This window comes from Anomaloglossus baeobatrachus, chromosome 7 (genome assembly GCF_048569485.1).
Source record: "Anomaloglossus baeobatrachus isolate aAnoBae1 chromosome 7, aAnoBae1.hap1, whole genome shotgun sequence".
Classification (NCBI taxonomy): domain Eukaryota; kingdom Metazoa; phylum Chordata; class Amphibia; order Anura; family Aromobatidae; genus Anomaloglossus; species Anomaloglossus baeobatrachus.
This window is the reverse complement of record NC_134359.1, coordinates 41,391,440-41,413,334: the sequence shown is the minus strand read 5'-3', so window position 1 is coordinate 41,413,334 and position 21,895 is coordinate 41,391,440. Positions and strand designations below refer to the sequence as shown.

Sequence of the window (21,895 nt, the reverse complement as noted above, 5' to 3'; positions counted from 1 at the left end):
CCCTGCCTTCCATTGGGGGGGGGCAGCTTAGTTCTGGTCAGAAAAATAGTAATTCACAGGACTCTGGCATCTCCACCATGAGGGGTAATCTGGAGGTTAGGAATAGCCTAGGGTCCCCTAGTGTGAGGAACAGTATAGGAGCCCCCTGTCCCTCGCTATTCTACAGTAACATTGTGAAATTTTTACATATTGTGCATTGTGTCGCAGCTCCACACTATTCAATGAGCTGCGATATCTCGCACAACCCATGGACAGGGGAGATCAAAGTGCATTCATGCATTGCATAGACCACAGTCAATGAGAAATGTGTAATGCTTGATTTCTTTATGATGTCTCAGATTACAGTTGATCGACGAAGATCTCGAGATTGCAAAAAGCAAAGGCAACCGATTAACGAGTACAATGCCCCTTCAGTATTTTCGGATATGAGAACAGTACATTATATAGCACATTCGGGGATCAGTGGTCCTGCTGCCTGTTTTCTACAATAACCGGATATTGTTGAGTGTGTATATATAGCACATAGCTGACAGTCCAGGTTTATATACAGAGTGCACGGTCCGCGCGGGGCCTATGTGCACATCTGCAGCTGCTGCCTGATAAAATTGGAAATCAGCTTCTGAGGTCTCTTCTGGAATTCTGTAAGGACGCAGTGACTGTGCGTGATCTGATCGCCCTGTAACCGGTCAAGAAGAGTCACGCAGACCACGGCAGCTGAAACACAAGAAAGGTGACTGCATTAGAAGATGTCTACCATATAATATCAAACTTAAAAAAGCCGCCTTGGGATGTGGAAAGAATAAAACAGCTTACAAACCCATTATTGGTACCTCTGATTATTATTAATAATAATAATAATAATAGTAATAAAATAATAAAAAAGCCGCCTTGGGATGTGGAAAGAATAAAACAGCTTACAAACCCATTATTGGTACCTCTGATTATTATTAATAATAATAATAATAATAATAATAATAGTAATAAAATAAAAAAGCCGCCTTGGTATGTGGAAAGAATAGAACAGCTTACAAACCCATTGGTACATCTGATTTTTTATTATTATTATTATTATTAATAATAATAATAATAAAAATAATAATAATAATAATGGTAATAATAAAATAAAAAAGCCACCTTGGGATGTGGAAAGAATAGAACAGCTTACAAACACATTATTGGTACCTCTAATTTATTATTATTATTAATAATAATAATAATAATAATGGTAATAATAAAATAAAAAAGCCACCTTGGGATGTGGAAAGAATAGAACAGCTTACAAACACATTATTGGTACCTCTAATTTATTATTATTATTAATAATAATAATAATAATAATAATAATAATAATAATAATAATAATAATAATAATAATAATAATAAAAAAGCCGCCTTGGGATATGGAAAGAATAAAACAGCTTACAAACCCATTATTGGTACCTCTGATTTAGTATTATTATTATTATTATTATTATTATTATTAATAATAATAATGGTAATAATAAAATAATAAAAAGCCGCCTTGGGATGTGGAAAGAATAGAACAGCTTATAAAGTCATTATTGGTACCTCTGATTTAGTATTATTATTATTATTATTAATAATAATAAAAAAATAATAATGGTAATAATAATATAAAAAAAAAATAAAAAAGCCAATGACCCCCCGATTCATCAAAGCAATTTTCCAGAATCAAGATCATCTGTCTCAAATGCAACGAAAATTGATGATCTTGATGAATCGGGGTCAATATCTTCAGAAATAGGTGGGTATGTACCAACTGTGCATCATTAGATAACAGTCTAATTTTCCTTTTTATTCATTCTCTTGCACTTTTGCTTTAAAGGGACTGAGTAGCACTTAAAAATGCCCCCCCCCCCCATTTTCCAGTACATTGAGTGTGATAAAATGAATGGTGTAATTCAACACAAAAACTCATTCTGCAAAAAAAGAAAAAACAAAAATCAACTTCCCCATACGGCTATGTCAGCAGAAAATTAAAAAAGCTATGGATTCTGAAAGAGGAGGAGGAAAACATGAATGGGAAAAACAGAAAATCACCCAGGATGGAAGGGGGAATAGGAGCAGGGAGGAAGCATAGAACGAGCTTTGACCGTACATATAGTCATTGTGTCCTCTTCACAGGTCTTATGTCACATATGAGCCATGAGAGCATCGGACAGCAGAAAGAGTGAGGGGGAACATCAAACGTACACAGCCAAAGCTGAGGCACTTCAATAGCCTGGATTACATAAAGATCAGGAAGCAAGCCACACCGCCTAGATCTGTGGTTGCAGACAGGAGGCTTTGTCAGGGGGCTGGTTTGAAAAAAAGAGCAAGGAGGAAGTCACACTGCCTAGATCTGTGATTAGAGAGAGGAGAATTTGTCAAGGGGCTGTTTTGCAAAAAGAGCAAGAAGAAAGCCGCACCGCCTAGATCTGTGATTGCAGAGAGGAGGCTTTCTCAGGGGGGCTATTTTGTAAAAAGAGCAAGAAGGAAGCCACCCCCTCTTGATCTGTGACTGCAGATAGTAGGCCTTGTCAGGGGGCTGGCTTGCAAAAAGAGTAAGAAGCAAGGCACACCCTCTTGATCTGTGACTAGTGTGAAAGAACATAATTTTGTTCTTATGCTACCCATCTTGTCTTATAACTGATGGCATAGGGTTCAGCTATCACTGATGTGTGGGGAAGTTTCACATTTCTATCACACCCCTCCTGCTCTTATTGGTGCATAGTTCAGGGGAGCTAGTTCTTTGTTCTGAGATCCTATATAAACTGGTCACATGATGTACTATATCAGAAACCTCAAGTACGCCACAAAGCTGTGTGTGCTGTATTGTTTTCCTGAGCGCTCAAAAAACCCAAATCTTATTAATTTGGAATTCAAATGGCATAGAAAGGGTTGGTTTTGCATACAATAGGGACAGGAGGCTTAGTCAGGGGGCTGGCTTACATAAAAAGCAAGAAGCAAGCTACACTCTAGTGATGGGCAGTCCGGCTCTATTTGGTGATCCGGTTCCCATGGCTCCGCTCACCAAAAAGAGCCGTCTCATTCGGATCATTCTCGGCTCCTTATTAAATTTGTGTTCACCCCAAGGGGGTGACGCCGCTCAAACCATGCCCACCCGCGGCTAAACCCCGCCCACTTACAAGGGACCAATTAAATCGCGGAGTGGGCGGGGTTTAGACACGGTTTGGCAGGGTTTCAGCGGCAAAAAGAGCCATTTAGCGATTTTAGTGGCTCACTTTGGGGATTCGGCTCCTGTCAGTCACAGCAGGGAGCCGGATCTTTGTGTCGGATCGTTTGCGACCGACACATCACTACTACACTCCCTAGATCTGTGATTGTGGAGAGGAAGCTTAGTCAGGAGGCTGGTTTGCATAAAAATCAAGAAGCAAGCTATACTCTCTGGTTCTGTAACTGTGGAGAGGAGGCTTAGGGGCACTTTGCACACTACGATATCGCAGGTGCGATGTCGGTGGGGTCAAATCGAAAATGACGCACATCCGGCGTTGCTGTCGATATCGTAGTGTGCAAATCCTTTTACATACAATTAACGAGCGCAAAAGCATCGTTATCGTATGATCGGTGTAGGGTCCGACATTTCCATAATTTTGCAGTCGCGACAGTACGATGTTCCTCGTTCCAGCAGGCAGCACACATTGCTGTGTGAGAAGCCGCAGGAGCAAGGAACATCACCTTACCTGCGTCCCGGCTGCAATGCGGAAGGACGGAGGTGGGCGGCATGTTTACGCCCCGCTCATCTCCGCCCATCCGCTTCTATTGGCTGCCTGCCGTGTGACATTGCTGTGACGCAGCACAACCCGCCCACTTAGGAAGGAGGCGGTTCGCCGGCCAGAGCGATGTCGCAGGGCAGGTGAGTGTGTGTGACGCTGCCGTAGCGATAATATTCGCTATAGCAGCAATCACAAGATATCGCACCTGCGACGGGAGCGAGGACTATCGCTGCAGCGTCGATAACACATTGTTACCAATGTCGCAGCGTGCAAAGTACCCCTTAGTCAGGGGGTTGGCTCGCATAAAGAGCATGAAGCAAACCATACCCTCATGATCTGTGATTAGTGAAAGGAGGCTTAGTCAGGGGGCTGGCTTGCTTAAGGAGCATAAAGCAAGCCACACTCTCGATCTGTGATTAGTGAAAGGAGGCTTAGTCAGGGGGCTGGCTTGCATAAAGAGCATGAAGCAAACCACACCCTCATGATCTGTGATTAGTGAGTGGAGGCTTAGTCAGGGGGCTGGCTTGCATAAAGAGCATGAAGCAAACCACACCCTCATGATCTGTGATTAGTGAGTGGAGGCTTAGTCAGGGGGCTGGCTTGGTTAAGGAGCATAAAGCAAGCCACACACCCTAGTTTCTGATATAGTATCCCAGAAGGGAGGAAGAGCTCTCTGGATCAGCATCAGTGCTGTGATATCACAGTGAATATTTGTAAAATCACATGAAGTGACACTTAAAGCAGTAAGGGGTATCATACAAGCCTTTATAGGTTGTGATAGCTTGTGGCTTTTAATACATTTTTATCTCCTTGAAATATTCAGAGATGCTGATGATGTTGACCACAACTGTAAAGGTAGCAGAGCAGCCCGTACAGTGGCCACCACCAATCTAATCAGAGTACCATTAACATTAGATACATATAATACTAATGTAATAAATTAATTATTTTTTATTATGATTATTAATTAATAATATATTATACAAAACATTTTGTAGCACAGATTAAATATGTGCTTAAAATAAATAGAAAGTAGCATACTCTCCAAGCAGAATGCAACAATATATAGAGACCAGGTCACTTTGTCGTACATTTCACAATGTCTACTTGTTTATACGAAAAAAATATACCTTTAAGTCCACATAAATGGCACATGGCAGCGAAGACCGAAGACTCCATCTCAATGTTCCTGACTCCTGCGATGTACGCCTTTTGCAGATACTCGCATTTTTCTTCCTTCGAAAATGAGCAGAGCGCGCCATCCAATCTCCCCTGACCTTAGAAATAAATTACTTTTACCTCTCTCGTCCGTATTTCATTACTCACAAACAAACATGCAATTATTTTATTTCATATGAGTCATTGCTGCCCAGCGCTTGATGTTGACTACTGTGGGGCACCATAATAAATAGTAATAGATGGACCGATATCCAAGCCAGGGAAGAAATATTCTAATGGGGCAGCGTTAAACACCAAAACCTCAGGTGTATTGGAATTGGCTGGTAATATAAGTAGGAAATGAGAAAATGAATATCTATATTATTACCTAGTGGATTATATATAATGTTTGGGGTGACGTGGGCAGTACCTCATTATTACGGCTGTTTACCTATATACAGTATATATGACTGCACAGAAAACTGTGAATCCTCATTTGGTGTCCCCAAAAATCCTACTGAACCCAACTGATTTACAATATACAGTAAGCTCTCTCTAGTGATAGCAACAGCCAGAATTCAACAAATCCACCGCACGTCTATGCAGATTATTTGTATATCTAAAGAAAAATTAATTTCCCATCACTTTAAAAGGAATCTGGCACCAGGTTTTTTGTTACCTAATCTGAGAGCATGTGCAAAAACAAAGAAATCCTTAATATTGACCCTAACTAATATGATAAACAAAAAAAACACTGAAGAAGCAGGGCGAAACGTGCGTTGGGGCACAGGGACTCAATACAATACAGCAGCTACCAGGTATACTCTATACCATGCTAATATTATATTGATCCTCAACACTATGCTGCCACCTTCTAGTATGGTATGCTATATAATCTACTTTATATGACATATTGTCATTTCCATTCCCTGTATCCCAAACAATTGGGTAAGTTTACCTCCAATATTATACTTCTATATTTACCTTAATATATTGGTATTTTTTTTATTTTCTTTGTCTTTGTTATTCCATGTAATTATACTATATACCTTTATTCATTTTAACATACTATAATCCCATATAACTTTGTAGTCACTGTATATTAATGACTATCCACCTGCCTGGCATTTATTTGGATCATGTTCAGTCCGCCTTCTCTCCTCCATTGCTTTTTAATACATTTGTTCATTTTGTTAATTTATTGTTTATAATCTTGGATTGGGACTTGTTGGGCCATTTTTTTTTTGGTTTCACATCTGAGATTTTTTGCTTGTCTATTCTGAGAGCACCATGATGTAGGGACAGAGACACTGATTCCACTGATGTTTCACTTGCGAGCTGCTTACTATAGTTTTGATAAAATCACTTTTTATCTGCTCCAGGTCTAGCGGTTCTCTGAATGCTGAGCTCTGTATAACCCTGCCCACATCACTGATTGGCTGCTTACTGTGTACAGTATGTATAGACAGAAAGCTGCCAATCAGTGTTGGGGGCGGGGTTATACAGAGGTCATGAGTATGGAGGACTACATGGCAGTGGGTTTACTAGTCCTTTACTGATAATCTCCGCTAATAAAACAGTGATTTTATCGAAACTACAGCAAGCAGCCCAGTAAGCGATACATTTATCTGTCTCTACATTATGCTGGTCACGGATTAGGTGGCAAAAACTTTGTGACACATTTCCTTTAAAGATTTGTCAGCACCTGAATATATCATAGATAAGAAGGTGTAACTGCACTTTGACATGTCATAGATATACATTAGTCGGTTAGATTTGCTGATTGCTAGAACTGAGGAGCAGAAGTGCTTTTCTGAGTGCCGAACTCCTCCAAGATTGAAGACAGTCTCCCAGAAGTTTTCTGAGTGCTTACATTTTAGCAATCATGGGGGTCTCAGCACCCAGACCTCCACCAATCAAAACCCGACATGTCAAAAGTTTTCTGAAAGTTCTCAAAACTTTTCTGAAAGTGCAGTTCCACTATAAAGTAACTATTTATGGACTGACATCTTATACCAGTCAGTGATGGTTAGGCTACTTTCACACATCAGTTTTTTTCCCATCAGGCACAATCCGGAAAAAAAATGGATAAAACGGATTTGGCGCCGGATCCATTTTATCCCCATTGATTTGTATTACCGCCAGATTGTGCCTGATGGCCTTGCGTTGCGTCCGGTTTTTGACGGATCCGGCGTAATTAATCAATGCGGCGGCCGGAACGAACGTCTCATGTAACGTATTTTGTCTCTGAAAAAAAAAACGTATCGCGCCAGATCTGGCGCGATACGCTGTGATTTACAATGGAAGCCTATGAACGCCGGATCCGGCAAAAAACGGATGTGGCCACCGGATCCGTTTTTTACAATACATTTGAGCATGCTCAGTTTAAAAAAAACGGATGAAACGGATGCAAAAACGGATGAGCTGGATCCGTTTTTTGATGGATCCGGTATACCATATCCGTCAAAAAAACGGATCCGGCACATCTGTTTTTGCATATTCTGCGCCGGATCCGTTGCATCAGGCACACGCCGGATTGTGCCTGATGCCAAAAAACTGATGTGTGAAAGTAGCCTAAGATTATGGCATCAGGTGAAAACCACGGTCGGTATATTACGGTATCAATCAGGGCGGACACCTACCTTCATAGAAGTCGTAGGTGCACATTGTGTGGCCAATAAGAGTAGGAAAATCATCGATCTCCTTGCTGCAGCGTACAAGACTTTCCGCGAGTGTCTGGTCCAGCTGAGTGTTCCTGATAACCACCTTATCTAAAATAACCTGCTCGAACTGTGGCCTGAAAAACGCATCCACTGCAATATCTGTGATCACAACCGTGCCTGGTTCAATGCCTGCAATACATATATCAGGGCGGATCAATACCGGATCAATGCTGCACGAGCGATGTAACAGAAGACGGAATATTTACTAACAATGTACAGAAGAGTCGTAAACAACGGTAAACCGCAAGCAAATCTAATGCTCGAGGGACAAATATAGAAATATGATAATATGTAGGCGCTAGATAAGAGGTCACAGTCATAATCATGCTAAATATTAATAAAGGAGACGTCAGGTCACAACAGCCAGCGTTATAAATATTCACAACTGGAAGGAAATCCATAGGGTGGTCTGTGTGCATGTAGCCTGCATATTTCATAAAGTGAGAGCTGTAGGTATTGTCTGATCTGACATATCTGAAAATTACAATTCAGGGATATCCATTCTAAAAACTATGTTGTTCCTCTGGTATTCCTCCTGGAAATGTATCACTAAACTGACGACTACCCTTGTCAACGGCAAATCACACTGATCTGTCCTATCAGTTTTGATCCATCTGATTAATAGGGCAAATGTTAGCCCCAATTCAGGGACATCCTTTCTTAAAAATATATGCTGTTCCTCTGTTATTCCTCCTGGAAATTTATGACTAAACTGATGACTACCCTTGTTAATGGAGAATTACACTGTCCTATCAATGCTGGTCCATCCAACTAACAAGGTAAATGTTTTCCCTCGAAAATGACAATTCAGGGACATCCTTTATTAAAACTCTATGCTGTTCCTCTGTTATTCCTCCTGGAAATAAATGACTAAACTGACGACTACCCTTGTCAACGGGAAATGACACTGTGCTAGCAGTGCTGGTCCTCCCTACTAACAAGGTAAATTTTAGCCCCCGAAAATGACAATCTGGGAAATCCTTTCTTAAACCTCTATACTTCCCCTTTGTTATTCCTCCTGGAAATGTATGACTAAATTGATGAATACTCTTCATTGGGAAATTACGCTTTCCTATTAGTGCTAGTCCATTTGACTAACAAGGCAAATAATAGCCCCCGAAAATTACAATGCAGGGACATAATTTCTAAAAACTCTATGCTGTTCCTCTGTTATTCCCCCTGGAAATGTATGACTAAACTGAAGATTAAACCTGTCAATGGGAAATAACACTGTCCTATCAGTCTTGGTCCATCTGACTAACAAGGGAAATGTTAGCCCACGAAAATGACAATTCAATGACATTATTTCTAAAACGTCTATGCTTTTCCTCTGTTACTCCTCCTGGAAATGAATGACTAAACTGACGACTACCCTTGTCAACGGGAAATGACATGTTCCTATCAGTGCTGTCACAGCCAACTAACAAGGCACATGTTAGCGCTCGAAAATGACAATTCAGGCACATCCTTTCTTAAACCTCTTTGCTGTTCCTCTGCTATTCCTCCTGGAAATGTATAACTAAGAATGACGCTGTCCTATCAGTGCTGGTCCATCTGACTAACAAGGCAAATGTTAACCCCCGAAAAATGACAATTCACATACATCCTTTCTTAAAAATCTATGCTGTTCCTCTGTTATTCCTCCTGGAAATGAATGACTAAACTGATGACTACCCTTGTCAATGGAGAATGATACTGTCCTATCAGTGCTGGTACTTGCTATTACCAAGGTAAATAGCCCTTAGTTGTCATTTTATTGATATTTTTTCAGGAGGAGTAAGTGATAAACGGATCAATGTAAAATTGTAAGAAAAAGATGATCGAAAATGATTACACAGACATGTAGGGGAGTTTTTATGAACCCTGATGATATGTATCCACACAATTGATGATATAAACTTCAGAATATTGTCACTTTGCCCCTGACTATACCAGTGCACTATGATGGATTTGACAGCCGTTGGCTTTTGTGACTCCAGACTGCACTGGTTTCAATGTGGTAATACAGACTGTATAAAAAAATTACTTTTCATGCACTTCCTATTTTTAGCTCTTTACTTTGCCCCCTTTTCTTCCATTGTCTCCCCCCCACACCATTCTGCCAAGTGCCGATGTGTATGATGGCAAGCTGGATAATGCATATAGAATGCAATAATGCACATATATATTTTCCCCTATATATCTGTGTGTTTAGGGGCAAATCACGCATATTTTTAAGCACTGGTCCTTACCGATTCCCCCTGACGTTCCAATACGTATAATGGTCACATCTCTGCACTTGGCATGATGAAGGAGTTTGATGAGCTCGTGCAACATTATAGAGATAGAAGGGACCCCCATTCCATGCTGCAGAAAAAGAAACCTTTGTTAGGAGTGTCGCATCCCCATATAATCATCATACCTGCATGTAAATCACATAACAGCCTGGAGACATTCCAATGATAAACCTGCAGAAACCCCCCTGCTCCGGTCAGATACCACCACGAATCCTCCATATAGATAAATTCGGGGCGGCACAGTGACTCAGTGGTTAGCATTGCAGTCTTGTGGTGGCTCAGTGGTTAGCACTGCAGTCTTGTGGTGGCTCAGTGGTTAGCACTGGATTCTTGTGGTGGCTCAGTGGTTAACACTGCAGTCTTGTGGCGGCTCAGTGGTTAACACTGCAGTCTTGTGGCGGCTCAGTGGTTAACACTGCAGTCTTGAGGCGGCTCAGTGGTTAACACTGCAGTCTTGCAGTGCTGCTGGGGTTCTGAGTTCAATTCCCACCAAGGACACCATCTGCAAGGAGTTTGTATGTTCTCCCCGTTTTTGCGTGGGTTTCCTCCGGGTACTCCGGTTTCCTCCCACACTCCAAAAACATACAGTTAGGGACCTTAGATTGTGAGCCCCAATGGGGACAATGTTGCCAATGTATGTAAAGCGCTGTGGAATTAATAGCGCTATATAAATGAATAAATATTATTATTATTACCTCCATATAAACTAGCACAACACCATATAGACCAGGGATGGCCAACCCAACCTCACTGCAATACCTGTCAACACCCCTATTTATGCAGAATTGTCATATGGAACAAATCACAAAGGGAGAATATGCAAAAATGCATGAAAATGGCCCTTTGTGGGCTGTTGGGGTTTAAAATGTGTGCATTATGCAAGGAAAGATATTTACTTAAATGCCTGTATTCTGGGCTAAAAATTAGTTTTGCAATTTGATTTCATTAACCACTTTGCTCTGAATGGCTTTTCCAGGCTCTTTGTTTCTCTGCACATTACTGGCTGCAGAATGAGTTAGCTAAGAACCCATCAGCGAGCGTGATCTGACAGCGAGGCCTCATTCGGTCGTCTGTCATTTTTTTCAGGATACATTTTTATTGGTGATTTTGAACAGATTTGCATCAGAGTTTCATCGGATTTTTTTTGTATGGAAAAAAAAGGTAAATAAATCTGATGAAGTTTCTCAAACTTCCCTATGGTCTCCTTCACATATGCGTCTCTGCTACACATGACGTCTGTTTGCACACGTACCGGAGACACAGACACATGTGGACCCATTAAAATCAATGGGCTTGGTCAAACATTCGTGTGTTCACATGGACCGTGTATCCGTATGGAGCACACGCATGTCCATGTGCTCCACACAGCGACATGTCCGTTTTCTGCTAGCTCCATGGGTGTCACATGGACCATGCACTGATGTGATCCGTCTGACATCAGTGTCACATATATGGGAGTAAATACAGGTGACATAAAAATAAAGAATTTTTATAGTTACCTGTCTCTGGCGCTGCTGTTGCTTCTGGGCCCGCTCATTATGCTCATGAATATTCACCTCACTGACTGCAGCCCCGGAAGTAACAGCAGCGCTGGAGACAGGTAAGTATACAGGTTCATGCTATCTGTGTGCTATCTGGATGTCATAAGTAATAAAAAAGGCCCTGAAGGTGCCTTTATCCTTTACTTCCAGACTGTCCATAGATGGTGTGTCCGCATTCTGCGCCGCAGTGTTGATAAACAATGTCACTACATAGTAGAGCAGCGGCACGTGAATATGTAGCTGTGAAAGCGTGGAGCCGGCTGTCATTCACAGACCAGCTCCACATAGAGGAGGCCATGTCTTCTTGATCACTGTATACACAGCACTAAACAAGCACAGTGTATACAGTAATAGGATCTCAATCGCCGTATACACAGCACTAAACAAGTACAGTGTATACAGAAATATTGAGGGCTTCCCCTCTTGACCACATTCAGGTGATCACTGGATGTAGGGAGGAAGCTGGAGCAAGACCTAGTCAGCTTTGCTTTGCAGCTCGGAAGTTGGATTTCCACTTTGACTGGGGCTAATACATCAGCCCAAGTTACAGGAGTAATCAGATAGAAAAAAAAAGTTTTTAAATGTTGAAATGCCCCCAAAGGTCTTTTATCACCTTATGGGGGGGGGCACAATATGTGACATTAATGAAAAATGCAAAAATAAATTAATTAAGTACGAAGTAGGTAAAAAAATAACCCTCTTAATCCCCTTCACTATGACTTTAAAAATGTGTCAGATATAAAAAATTAATTGTTACAAAACGGGGAACAAACTTTAGAGAAATTTAAAAAAAAAAATGTGTTTTTGTTGTCCATTGTTGCTATTAAAAAATGTGGAAAAAACGGGCATTTATTTCCTTTGTTTTCCCACTTATATTGCGTATAGAGTATGAAAATAAGTTAAAAATTAAACCCCAAATTTAATGAAATTTAGATGCAAATATTATTTGAATATCAGAATGAAAAACATTTTTAAAGCATAAGTATGAAATAATAATAAGTTATTATCAAAAACATAAATAATGATACTAATAAATAATAAATAATTCTAATAACGTATCAAAAGCATAAATAATTGAATTATGTATTATTATTTATGCTTTTGATACGTTATTATTATAATTATTTAATATTATTATTATTATTATTATTATTATTATTAATGTTTTTGATCAGTTATTATTATTATTATTATTATTATTAATAACTGATCAAAAACATGAATAATAAATAATTATAATAATAACTTATCAAAAACATAAATAATAATATAATAACTTATCAAAAACATAGTTTAAGGGCCAAGAACCAAAGTGATTGGGAAGGGTCTGAAGATAAAACACACCACTAGAGGGCGCACGTCTCTACTTTTCTTTTTTTTCCCTTTTTGTAAAGTAATTTTAGCTGCAAATAATAATGAAATGTTCCTTCTCCTCTGAAAGATGCAATTTTATGACCTGATATAAATAATGAAAGAAAGTCATTTAAACCTGGCAACTATCGATTGTGTCTGTGCCGTCTGTTATCTCCCATTTTTCAATAAAATGACACTCACACTAATAGACAGCACAGGGCCGGCTTTGTACATGCTGTATCTGTCTGTGCCAGCACAAATATCAGCTATGTCACTTCCATCTCCGTCCAGACCCAGCTCCTGGTGTATGAAAATTGCAAAATCCCTCATTCTATTTGGACTTCCTCCAACGCAGACAAACTGCAAGAAAAGAAGAAGAGAATTGTAATTCCTCACAGCCTTGTATGTATATCATCAGAAATAAAATATTAGAAATCACCGTTTAAAGGAATTGTAACTGATTAGAATGAAACAGCGCCCTCCTGTGCTCTGGCTGGGTCTGGTATTGCAGCTCATTTTTTGAATGTGGCTCAGCTGCAATACCTGATGCATCCTGTTGACAGGAGAGTCGCCGTTTTGGAAACAATACAAAATCTTTAAATAATAAGTATACATTAATTTTGTTTTTTCAAAAATCAATAGTACAAGTCAATGTAAGAAACTTTGCCATATATTTCCTATATAAAATGCCTCTTTTACATTTGTCAGTAACTTTGTGGATAAGTTTCCACATCGGATTTTGCCCTGCTTGCAGAAAGTCTGCTGTGTTTTAAAGTGTTGGCATAGTGCATAAGTGCATAAGATTTTAATTAGCTACAAATACATACATAATATTCAGAGACAGACATTCTATGTTGTCTATAGCAGTGAAATACCCACTATACAGGCAGACCGTGTGGCTAGAATCGCCTTGTGTCACGGATTTGCTTCAAGTGATAGGGTTTACCAATAGCTGCCACTAGGGGGAGCTCACTGCATACAGATTGTAGACTCTACACACTGTTGAGTTCAACACTGTCTATAGAAATCTACATGTAGTCAGCTCCCCCTAGTGGTGCATGGTGGCAGGCACAGTGTTACTTCCTTTAAAGGGAACCTGTCATCAGAAATTGAGCTTTAAACCTAAAAGTTTCCCCTTCTGCAGCTCCTGGGCTGCATTCTAGCAGGTTCCTGTACTTTTTGTGCCCCCTTTTAAACCAAATTAAACATTTTATAAAGTTGTACCTTTTTGTCTGCAATTCTTGTAAATTCTCCATGGGGGCGGGCTCTCTTGCGTCCGTTACTGTCCCTCCTTCTGGTTTACGCCGTCCCCCATTGCTTCATTTCATAGATCAGGACGCCGCCCACTGCGCCCGAGGTCCCGTGCACGCGAGGACTGCTGGTGACGTGGTCGCAGGCACGATATTATGGGCGGCGCTGTGAATGCATCACAAGTGCCTGCCCATAATACCGTGGCCACGCTCTCCCCTTTGCCTCCTGCGTTCTGCGCAAGCGCTGGCCAGATGATCCGACGTCACCTTTCCCATCTTGCCCTGCAGCAGGAAATAGATGGGAGGAGCGGATCAGGCCACCACAGGTTACGAGGAGACGCTTACGCAGAAGGCAAAGGGGAAAGTGCGGTCACGAGATTATGGGTGGCACTTGCTGATGACACTCACAGCGCCGCCCATAACCTCGTGCCCGCGCAAAGAGTCACCAGCGGTCACACGTGCACACAGTGCACGGCACCGCTACAGTCGCACAGCGCATGCGCGGGACCACGGGTGCCCAGGGGCAGCGTCCTGAGGTTTGTAATTCAGCGTTCGGGGGCGGCGTAAATCGGCAGGAGGACAACAACGGACACCAGGCAGCCCGCCCCATGGATAATTTTCAAAATTTGCATACGAAAAGGTACAAGTTTATAAAGTATTTATTTTGGTATAAAAGGGGCCACAAAAACTATAGGAAGCTTGCTAGAATGCAGCCCAGGAGCTGCAGAGGGGGAAACTTTTAGGTTTACAGGTAAATTTCTGATGACAGGTTCCCTTTAAAGCGCACCAATCACCAGGCTTTTCCTATATAACCTATAGCCAGTGCTATACTGGCACTATCATGCTGATTCTATACATACCTTTAGTTGTCAGCTCGGATGTATAGGTTTTGAAATACAAGCAAGTAATGTTTGTAAATAGACCAGCTTTATGAATGAAAGCAGCTGCCGATCAGCTGATAGATAATAATAATAATAATATTTATTCATTTATATAGCGCTATTAATTCCACAGCGCTTTACATACATTGGGGTGGGTATTCATAGTGATTCCTGCCCCTGCCTGTCCGTCCTCCCCATCTTTTATTTATGCTAATTCTATTATAGAATTGTTTTACTAAGTGACTAGAAGGACCTGTGCTGATGTCACACCCATGTGACCAGAAGGGGTGGGGCTTCAACCAACAGCTGATACCAGGCAGCAACAATATTTTTCTGTTGGCTGAGGCCCCACCCCTTCTGGTCACATGAGTATGACATCAGCACAGGTCCTTCTAGTCAGTTAGTAAAACGGTTCTATAATGGAATTAGTATAAATAACAGATAGGGGAGGAGGGAGCAGTAATCACTATGAATACCCACCCCAGCTATCAGCTGATCGGGATCGGCAGCTGCTGCCACTCAAAACACTGATCATTTTACAAACTTATGGGAGCGTGTAAATAATCGGATGTCACGGGACGGCACTCACACCATCCTAGTGACATGCGATTTTCTAAATACATTTCTCGCATGTTTCCTAAAACACTGGAAACGAGCGATGTCTCCCAATGTCTGTCAATCACTATTCTCTGTCAGTCGGTCTCTCCCTCTCGGACTCTATTCTCTCTCTGCGTCGGTCACTATCTCTGTCCCTCACTCTCTGTCCATGTCGGTCTATCCCTCTCCCCCCCTCTCTCAGACTCACCGATCCCCGATCACCAGCGCGGCACTGCACGGCATTCACACTGCTCCAGCGGCTTCTCCTCTTTTGAAAAAGCCGGCCGCTCATTAAACAATCTCGTATTCCCTGCTTTCCCCGCCCACCGGCGCCTATGATTGGTTACAGTGAGACACACCTCCACGCTGAGTGACAGGTGTCTCACTGCACCCAATCACAGCAGCCGGTGGGCGTGTCTATACTGTGCAGTGAAATAAATAAATAAATAATTAAAAAAAATGGCGTGCGGTCCCCCCCAATTTTAATACCAGCCAGATACAGCCATACGGCTGAAAGCTGGTATTCTCAGGATGGGGAGCCCCACGTTATGGGGAGCCCCCCAGCCTAACAATATCAGTCAGCAGCCGCCCAGAATTGCCGCATTCATTAGATGCGACAGTTCTGGGACTGTACCCGGCTCTTCCCGATTTGCCCTGGTGCGTTGGCAAATCGGGGTAATAAGGAGTTAATGGCAGCCCATAGCTGCCACTAAATCCTAGATTAGTGTCTATGAGACACCCTCCATGATTAATCTGTAAGTTACAGTAAATAAACACACACACACACCTGAAAAAATCCTTTATTAGAAATTAAAAACACTAACAAATTCCCTGGTTCAGCAATTTAATCAGCCCCAAAAAGCCCTCTATGTCCGGCGTAATCCACGGACCTCCAGCGTCGCTTCCAGCTCTGCTGCATGCAGGTGGCAGGAGCTGCAGAAAACACCGCCGCTCCTGTCCCCTCCACGCAGCAACTGAGGTGAGTAGCGCGATCAGCTGAGCTGTCACTGAGGTTAATCGCGGCCACCGCTGGATCCAGTGACAGCGGGTAACCTCAGTGACAGCTCAGCTGATCACGCGGCTCTCTTCATTTGCTGCGTGGAGGTGACAGGAGCGGCGGTGTCTTCTGCAGCTCCTGTCACCTGCATGCAGCAGAGCTGGAAGCGACGCTGGAGGTCCGTGGATTACGCCGGACATGGAGGGCTTTTTGGGGCTTAATAAATTGCTGAACCAGGGAATTTGTTAGTGTTTTTAATTTCTAATAAAGGATTTTTTCTGGTGTGTCTGTTTATTTACTGTAATTTACAGATTAATCATGGAAGGTTTCTCGGGGAGACGCCTGACATGATTAATCTAGGATTTAGTGGCAGCCATGGGCTGCCATTAACTCCTTATTACCCCGATTTGCCAACGCACCAGGGCAAATCGGGAAGAGCCGGGTACAGTCCCAGAACTGTCGCATCTAATGTATGCGGCAATTCTGGGCGGCTGCTGACTGATATTGTTAGGCTGGGGGGCTCCCCATAACGTGGAGCTCCCCCATCCTGAGAATACCAGTCTTCAGCCGTATGGCTGTATCTGGCTGGTATTAAAATTAGGGGGGACCGCACGCCATTTTTTTAAATTATTTATTTATTTATTTCACTGCACAGTATAGACCCGCCCACCGGCTGCTGTGATTGGTTGCAGTGAGACACCTGTCACTCAGCGTGGAGGCGTGTCTCACTGCAACCAATCATAGGCGCCTGTGGGCAGGGAAAGCAGGGAATACAAGATTGTTTAATGAGCGACCGGCTTTTTCAAAATAGTAAAAGCCGCCGCAGCAGTGTGAATGCCGTGCAGTGCCGCGCCGGGGATCGGTGAGTATGAGAGAGGGCTGCTAACTTCAGTCACTCAGGGAATTAGCGGTCACTGGTGAGCCCTTCACAGGTGACCGCTAATCAGGACGCGACACAGACAGAGCCGCAGCATGACAATGAAGTCGGGTGAAGTTCACCCGAGTTCATTCTGACAGTGCGGCTCTGTCTGTGTCTGCTGTCATCTGCCATTCAGCTTTGCTACATAGCTGTCTGTGTCTGCTGTCATCTGCCATTCAGCTCTGCTACATGGCTGTCTGTGTCTGCTGTCATCTGCCATTCAGCTCTGCTACATGGCTGTCTGTGTCTGCTGTCATCTGCCATTCAGCTCTGCTACATGGCTGTTTGTGTCTGCTGTCAGCGGCCATGTAGCAGAGCTGAATGGCAGATGACATAGTAAAAAATACGCATTACACACGCATTACACACGCTAGTAAAATCATTAATTTATTCAGAAAAAGCATCGCACTTGCGTTGCACTTGGACCTAACGTGAACTAAAATCAGCCGAGTTTTTTTCAGCCCAGTCGGACCGATTTTACTCGCATAGATGTGTTTCCAGCCTTAAAGGTATGTATAGAATCAGCCTGAGAGTGCCAGTATAGCACTGGCTTTAGTTTATATAGGAAAATCCTGGTGATCGGTGCGCTTTAAGTGAAGCCTATAAATAATAATAATAATAATAATAATAATAATAATAATAATAATAAAAAAATAATAATAATAAAGTCATGTATCCTTTTTGGATAACGCAGTAACCCTGGGGTCGTCATTCTGAATTTTTCCATTATCACTCCATGTAATGAATATTCAGCCTGTGCTGAAGTGGGAATAAATGACTGAATGATCGATGGCTTTTGTAAATTCTCCGCACATTTGTTTTTGCTGGAATAATGCAAATGGTGAAGGTTGGGGTTCAAGTCCACTCCTCCAAAATAAAATGCTTAGTAATCACTTCCCAACACTCCAGTACAGGAACATAAGAAATGGCTGCTACCCACGCCTGCTCCTGAGAATAATCTCCAGAACAATATATGAGAAATACAATAATATACTGAGTGTAACAGTTCTATCCGTAGGACACAAATTGATACTAATAGCTCGACAAAGTATAAATCACTTAAAATTGCAAAAACTTACTTCTTGTCATTTCTTCTTAAAAATAATCTGTTCTCAAGAAAAAAAATGGATTTTGGATTCTATAGTTTACAGTTCAAAGCCACCGCTGCAATCTATGAGAGGTGGCCAGTCTTGTAGGCATGGAGCGCCATGCTTACAAGCTCTTCAGGATGGAGCCTGCTAGCGCTGCACTGAAGCTGCACCACACAACTGCTTTTGCTAGCAGCAATGGAGAGAGCGCACTTATGACCAGCGCCTCTAGCAGGCCGCCTGCCCAACTGTCAATGCTCAGGAGTATGGGACTCAGCCGGGAGGCTTGGCACTGTAGCGCCATTAAAAGGAATCTGTCAGCAGGTTTTGGCTATATAACCTGAAGCCAGCATTCTGTAAGGGTTAAGACAGAAAGTTCAGGCATGCCTGTATTGTCACAGTCCAATCTTTTGTTTACTTGCTATGTTTGTTTTAGCAGCTGGACCCTTATCATTGCTGTGGCTAGGTGGCTGCTGTCATGTTGTCCAGCACACCTCCTCCTCTGATTGACACTTCACTGTCAATGTACAATCTCTTTAGAGAGCCTGATATGGGTGGGGATAGCTCTGTGGACTCAGCTACAGGAGTAATGCTAAAAATGCACATTGTGTCAGAAGGGCTGCAGCCAGTAATCTAAGTGATACATCATTGAATTCAGGATCTCTTTGCCTACATCATGCTGCTCTCAGAAGGGACATCAAAATCCTGCTGACAGACAGGGCATGGTATCCCCCCTAAGGGTATTCCGCTATTACCTATTGATGGCATGTTTATGCCTCTGGGATACATACACGCCTCAAGAACAGGTCTGGTCCCGGCCACTGTAAATGACAAGGTAGTGGAGCATGTGCAGCTCCCTCTGTTCACTGTATGGACAATCCAGATCAGCAGGCCACCTTGACCATTTACAGAACTTCCATAGAAGTGAATGGAGGAAACCAAGTTTGGACGGCCGCCTCGTATAAATAGCATAAATTTTGAGATTGGAATAGCCACTTAAAGGGAATACTTTATCAGAAAAAGTCCCATTGTTTAAATATCTTTTTCCTTGCTGTTTAAGATAGATATATATATATATATATATATATATATATATATATTTTGACTAATTATGAAAATATATTTATATATTTTTTTTTTCTTAAAATTTGTCATTTTTTCTTTTACAGTTCACAGTCTCTATAATAAGTAAAAATTGGATATCTTGCATTTTTCACACTGGCCAACTGAGTTAATTTCCTTCCTAACATCCTGTTTTAGGAAATGCAATTTAGGAAATGTTTAGTTTGAAAAAGATAAGGCTGAGACGAGACTTAATAGCGGTCTACAAATATCTGAACGGTAGTCACAGTGCAGAGGGAACCACCCTATTCTCATTAGCACAAGGAAGTACAAGAAGCAATGGGATGAAACTTAAAGGAAGGAGATTCAGATTTGACATTAGGAATAACTTTCTGACTGAGGGCAGTCAGGGAGTGGAACAGGCGACTACGGGAAGTAGTGAGGGCAGTCAGGGAGTGGAACAGGCGACTACGGGAAGTAGTGAGGGCAGTCAGGGAGTGGAACAGGCGACTACGGGAAGTAGTGAGGGCAGTCAGGGAGTGGAACAGGCGACTACGGGAAGTAGTGAGGGCAGTCAGGGAGTGGAACAGGTGACTACGGGAAGTAGTGAGGGCAGTCAGGGAGTGGAACAGGCGACTACGGGAAGTAGTGAGGGCAGTCAGGGAGTGGAACAGGTGACCACGGGAGGTGGTGAGGGCAGTCAGGGAGTGGAACAGGTGACCACGGGAGATGATGAGGGCAGTCAGGGAGTGGAACAGGCGACCACGGGAGGTGGTGAGGGGAGTCAGGGAGTGGAACAGGTAACCACGGGAGGTGGTGAGGGCAGTCAGGGAGTGGAACAGGTGACCACGGGAGGTGGTGAGGGCAGTCAGGGAGTGGAACAGGCGACCACGGGAGGTAATGAGCTCTCCATCAATGGAAATCTTCCAGCGGAAACTGGATAAACATATAGCTGGGATGATTTAGGAAAGCCTGCACTCGCCGGGGGCTGGACCCAATGGCCCTTGAGGTCCCTTCCAACTCTACCATTCTATGATTCTATGAAAATGTAAATAAAAATACATTTAATAAAAAAAAACTAATTAAAAAATGTGACGAATTTTATAATCCGTTATCTGTTTCAGAAACTGAAGACGCGTACATTTGATAATTCAGTAATAATTACCTTAACATCCCCGAACATAGAGGGCAGGTCGTGTGTTCGTGTTCCCAAGTCAAAGTGGTAGAGGATATCCTCTGATAACAGGTCCAGATGGGGATTTTTAACATATCCAAATCCATTGCTGGGGAAGAGAAACAAATGACGCTGGTGTTAATCCCTTTATACAATATATGGATCTATATAGCATGGATGTGGCCACTGAATATTGGCGGCCCCCTGAAGAAGATTATGAAACGCGTTGGAGCGCGTTTGTCCATCTGAACAGTGTTTTAAGACATGGGTAAGACTTGTTAACCCCTTACTGTATGATGTCCGTGCTATTTAGCCCTATGGGATTATAGTATGTTAATATCTATGCCTTTGTCACTGGACTATTTATATGTAAATCCCTGAATGGGCGATTAGTGGTTGCACTTTTACCGGATATCTGTGGGTGAAACTTACTAATATGGTCGCCCATTGTTTTATTCACTGTCTGATGGTGTTCTCTGGAGCTCTTACTTTGTACCTGTTTTTGTAGTATGTGATTTTATAACCTCCTTATATTTCCTCTTGTTTATTAATTGCAAAATCCTAAATAAAGATTTTGTATTTTTGCATCAAGAGGATGGTTTTTGATTATTCTATTGGGTCTATATTGGTCTTTAATCTCCCTTTTTTCCCCTCTGTTTCTACAATATATGGATCTATATAGCATGGATGTGGCCAGTGAACATTATAGATTTTTTTATGGATTTTATTTTTAATATGCAATTTGTTTTTATCATGGATATCACCTGAATCTGCTATAACATTTTGTTTGCATTTTAATTACATTAATATTCTCCTGTTGAGGCGGCACTGATTTATTATAGAGGTTTGGGATGATACTTAAAACATGGACGCTTTAAAAAAAGATTTTTTTTTTACTTAAATGCATGTATTTTAGGTTCAAAATTATCTTTGCAATCTGGTTTCATGAAAATGTTGACATTGTTTTACTTGAACAACTTTTGTTTCCCTGCACATGGTTGCTGGTTTTCACTGGGAGACTGATGGGATGGTGGAATATGGGGGGGATCGTGTACAATTTTGTGTAGGTTTGTATTTTAGGCGTGGTGCTCTGTCCATTCTGTGTACATTGTCCTGTTTGCAGGGTATTCACCCCTGCC

At 42.0% G+C, this 21,895-nt stretch overlaps 1 protein-coding gene across 3 annotated transcripts in view; it reads right to left on the bottom strand.

Moving 5' to 3' along the window:
- Window positions 1-309: 309 nt before the first annotated feature.
- Window positions 310-21,895, bottom strand: part of UPP2 (uridine phosphorylase 2) — a 68,735-nt gene continuing 47,149 nt past the window's right edge. For all 3 annotated transcript variants that reach the window (XM_075317244.1, XM_075317242.1, XM_075317241.1), the window contains exons 2-7: window positions 20,748-20,865; window positions 12,990-13,148; window positions 9,850-9,964; window positions 7,538-7,747; window positions 4,868-5,014; window positions 310-714 (exon numbers count right to left, since the gene is read on the bottom strand). In XM_075317244.1, coding sequence (XP_075173359.1) covers window positions 572-714; window positions 4,868-5,014; window positions 7,538-7,747; window positions 9,850-9,964; window positions 12,990-13,148; window positions 20,748-20,865 — 892 coding nt within the window. In that variant the 3' untranslated portion in view covers window positions 310-571. The remainder of the gene's footprint in view (window positions 715-4,867; window positions 5,015-7,537; window positions 7,748-9,849; window positions 9,965-12,989; window positions 13,149-20,747; window positions 20,866-21,895) is intronic.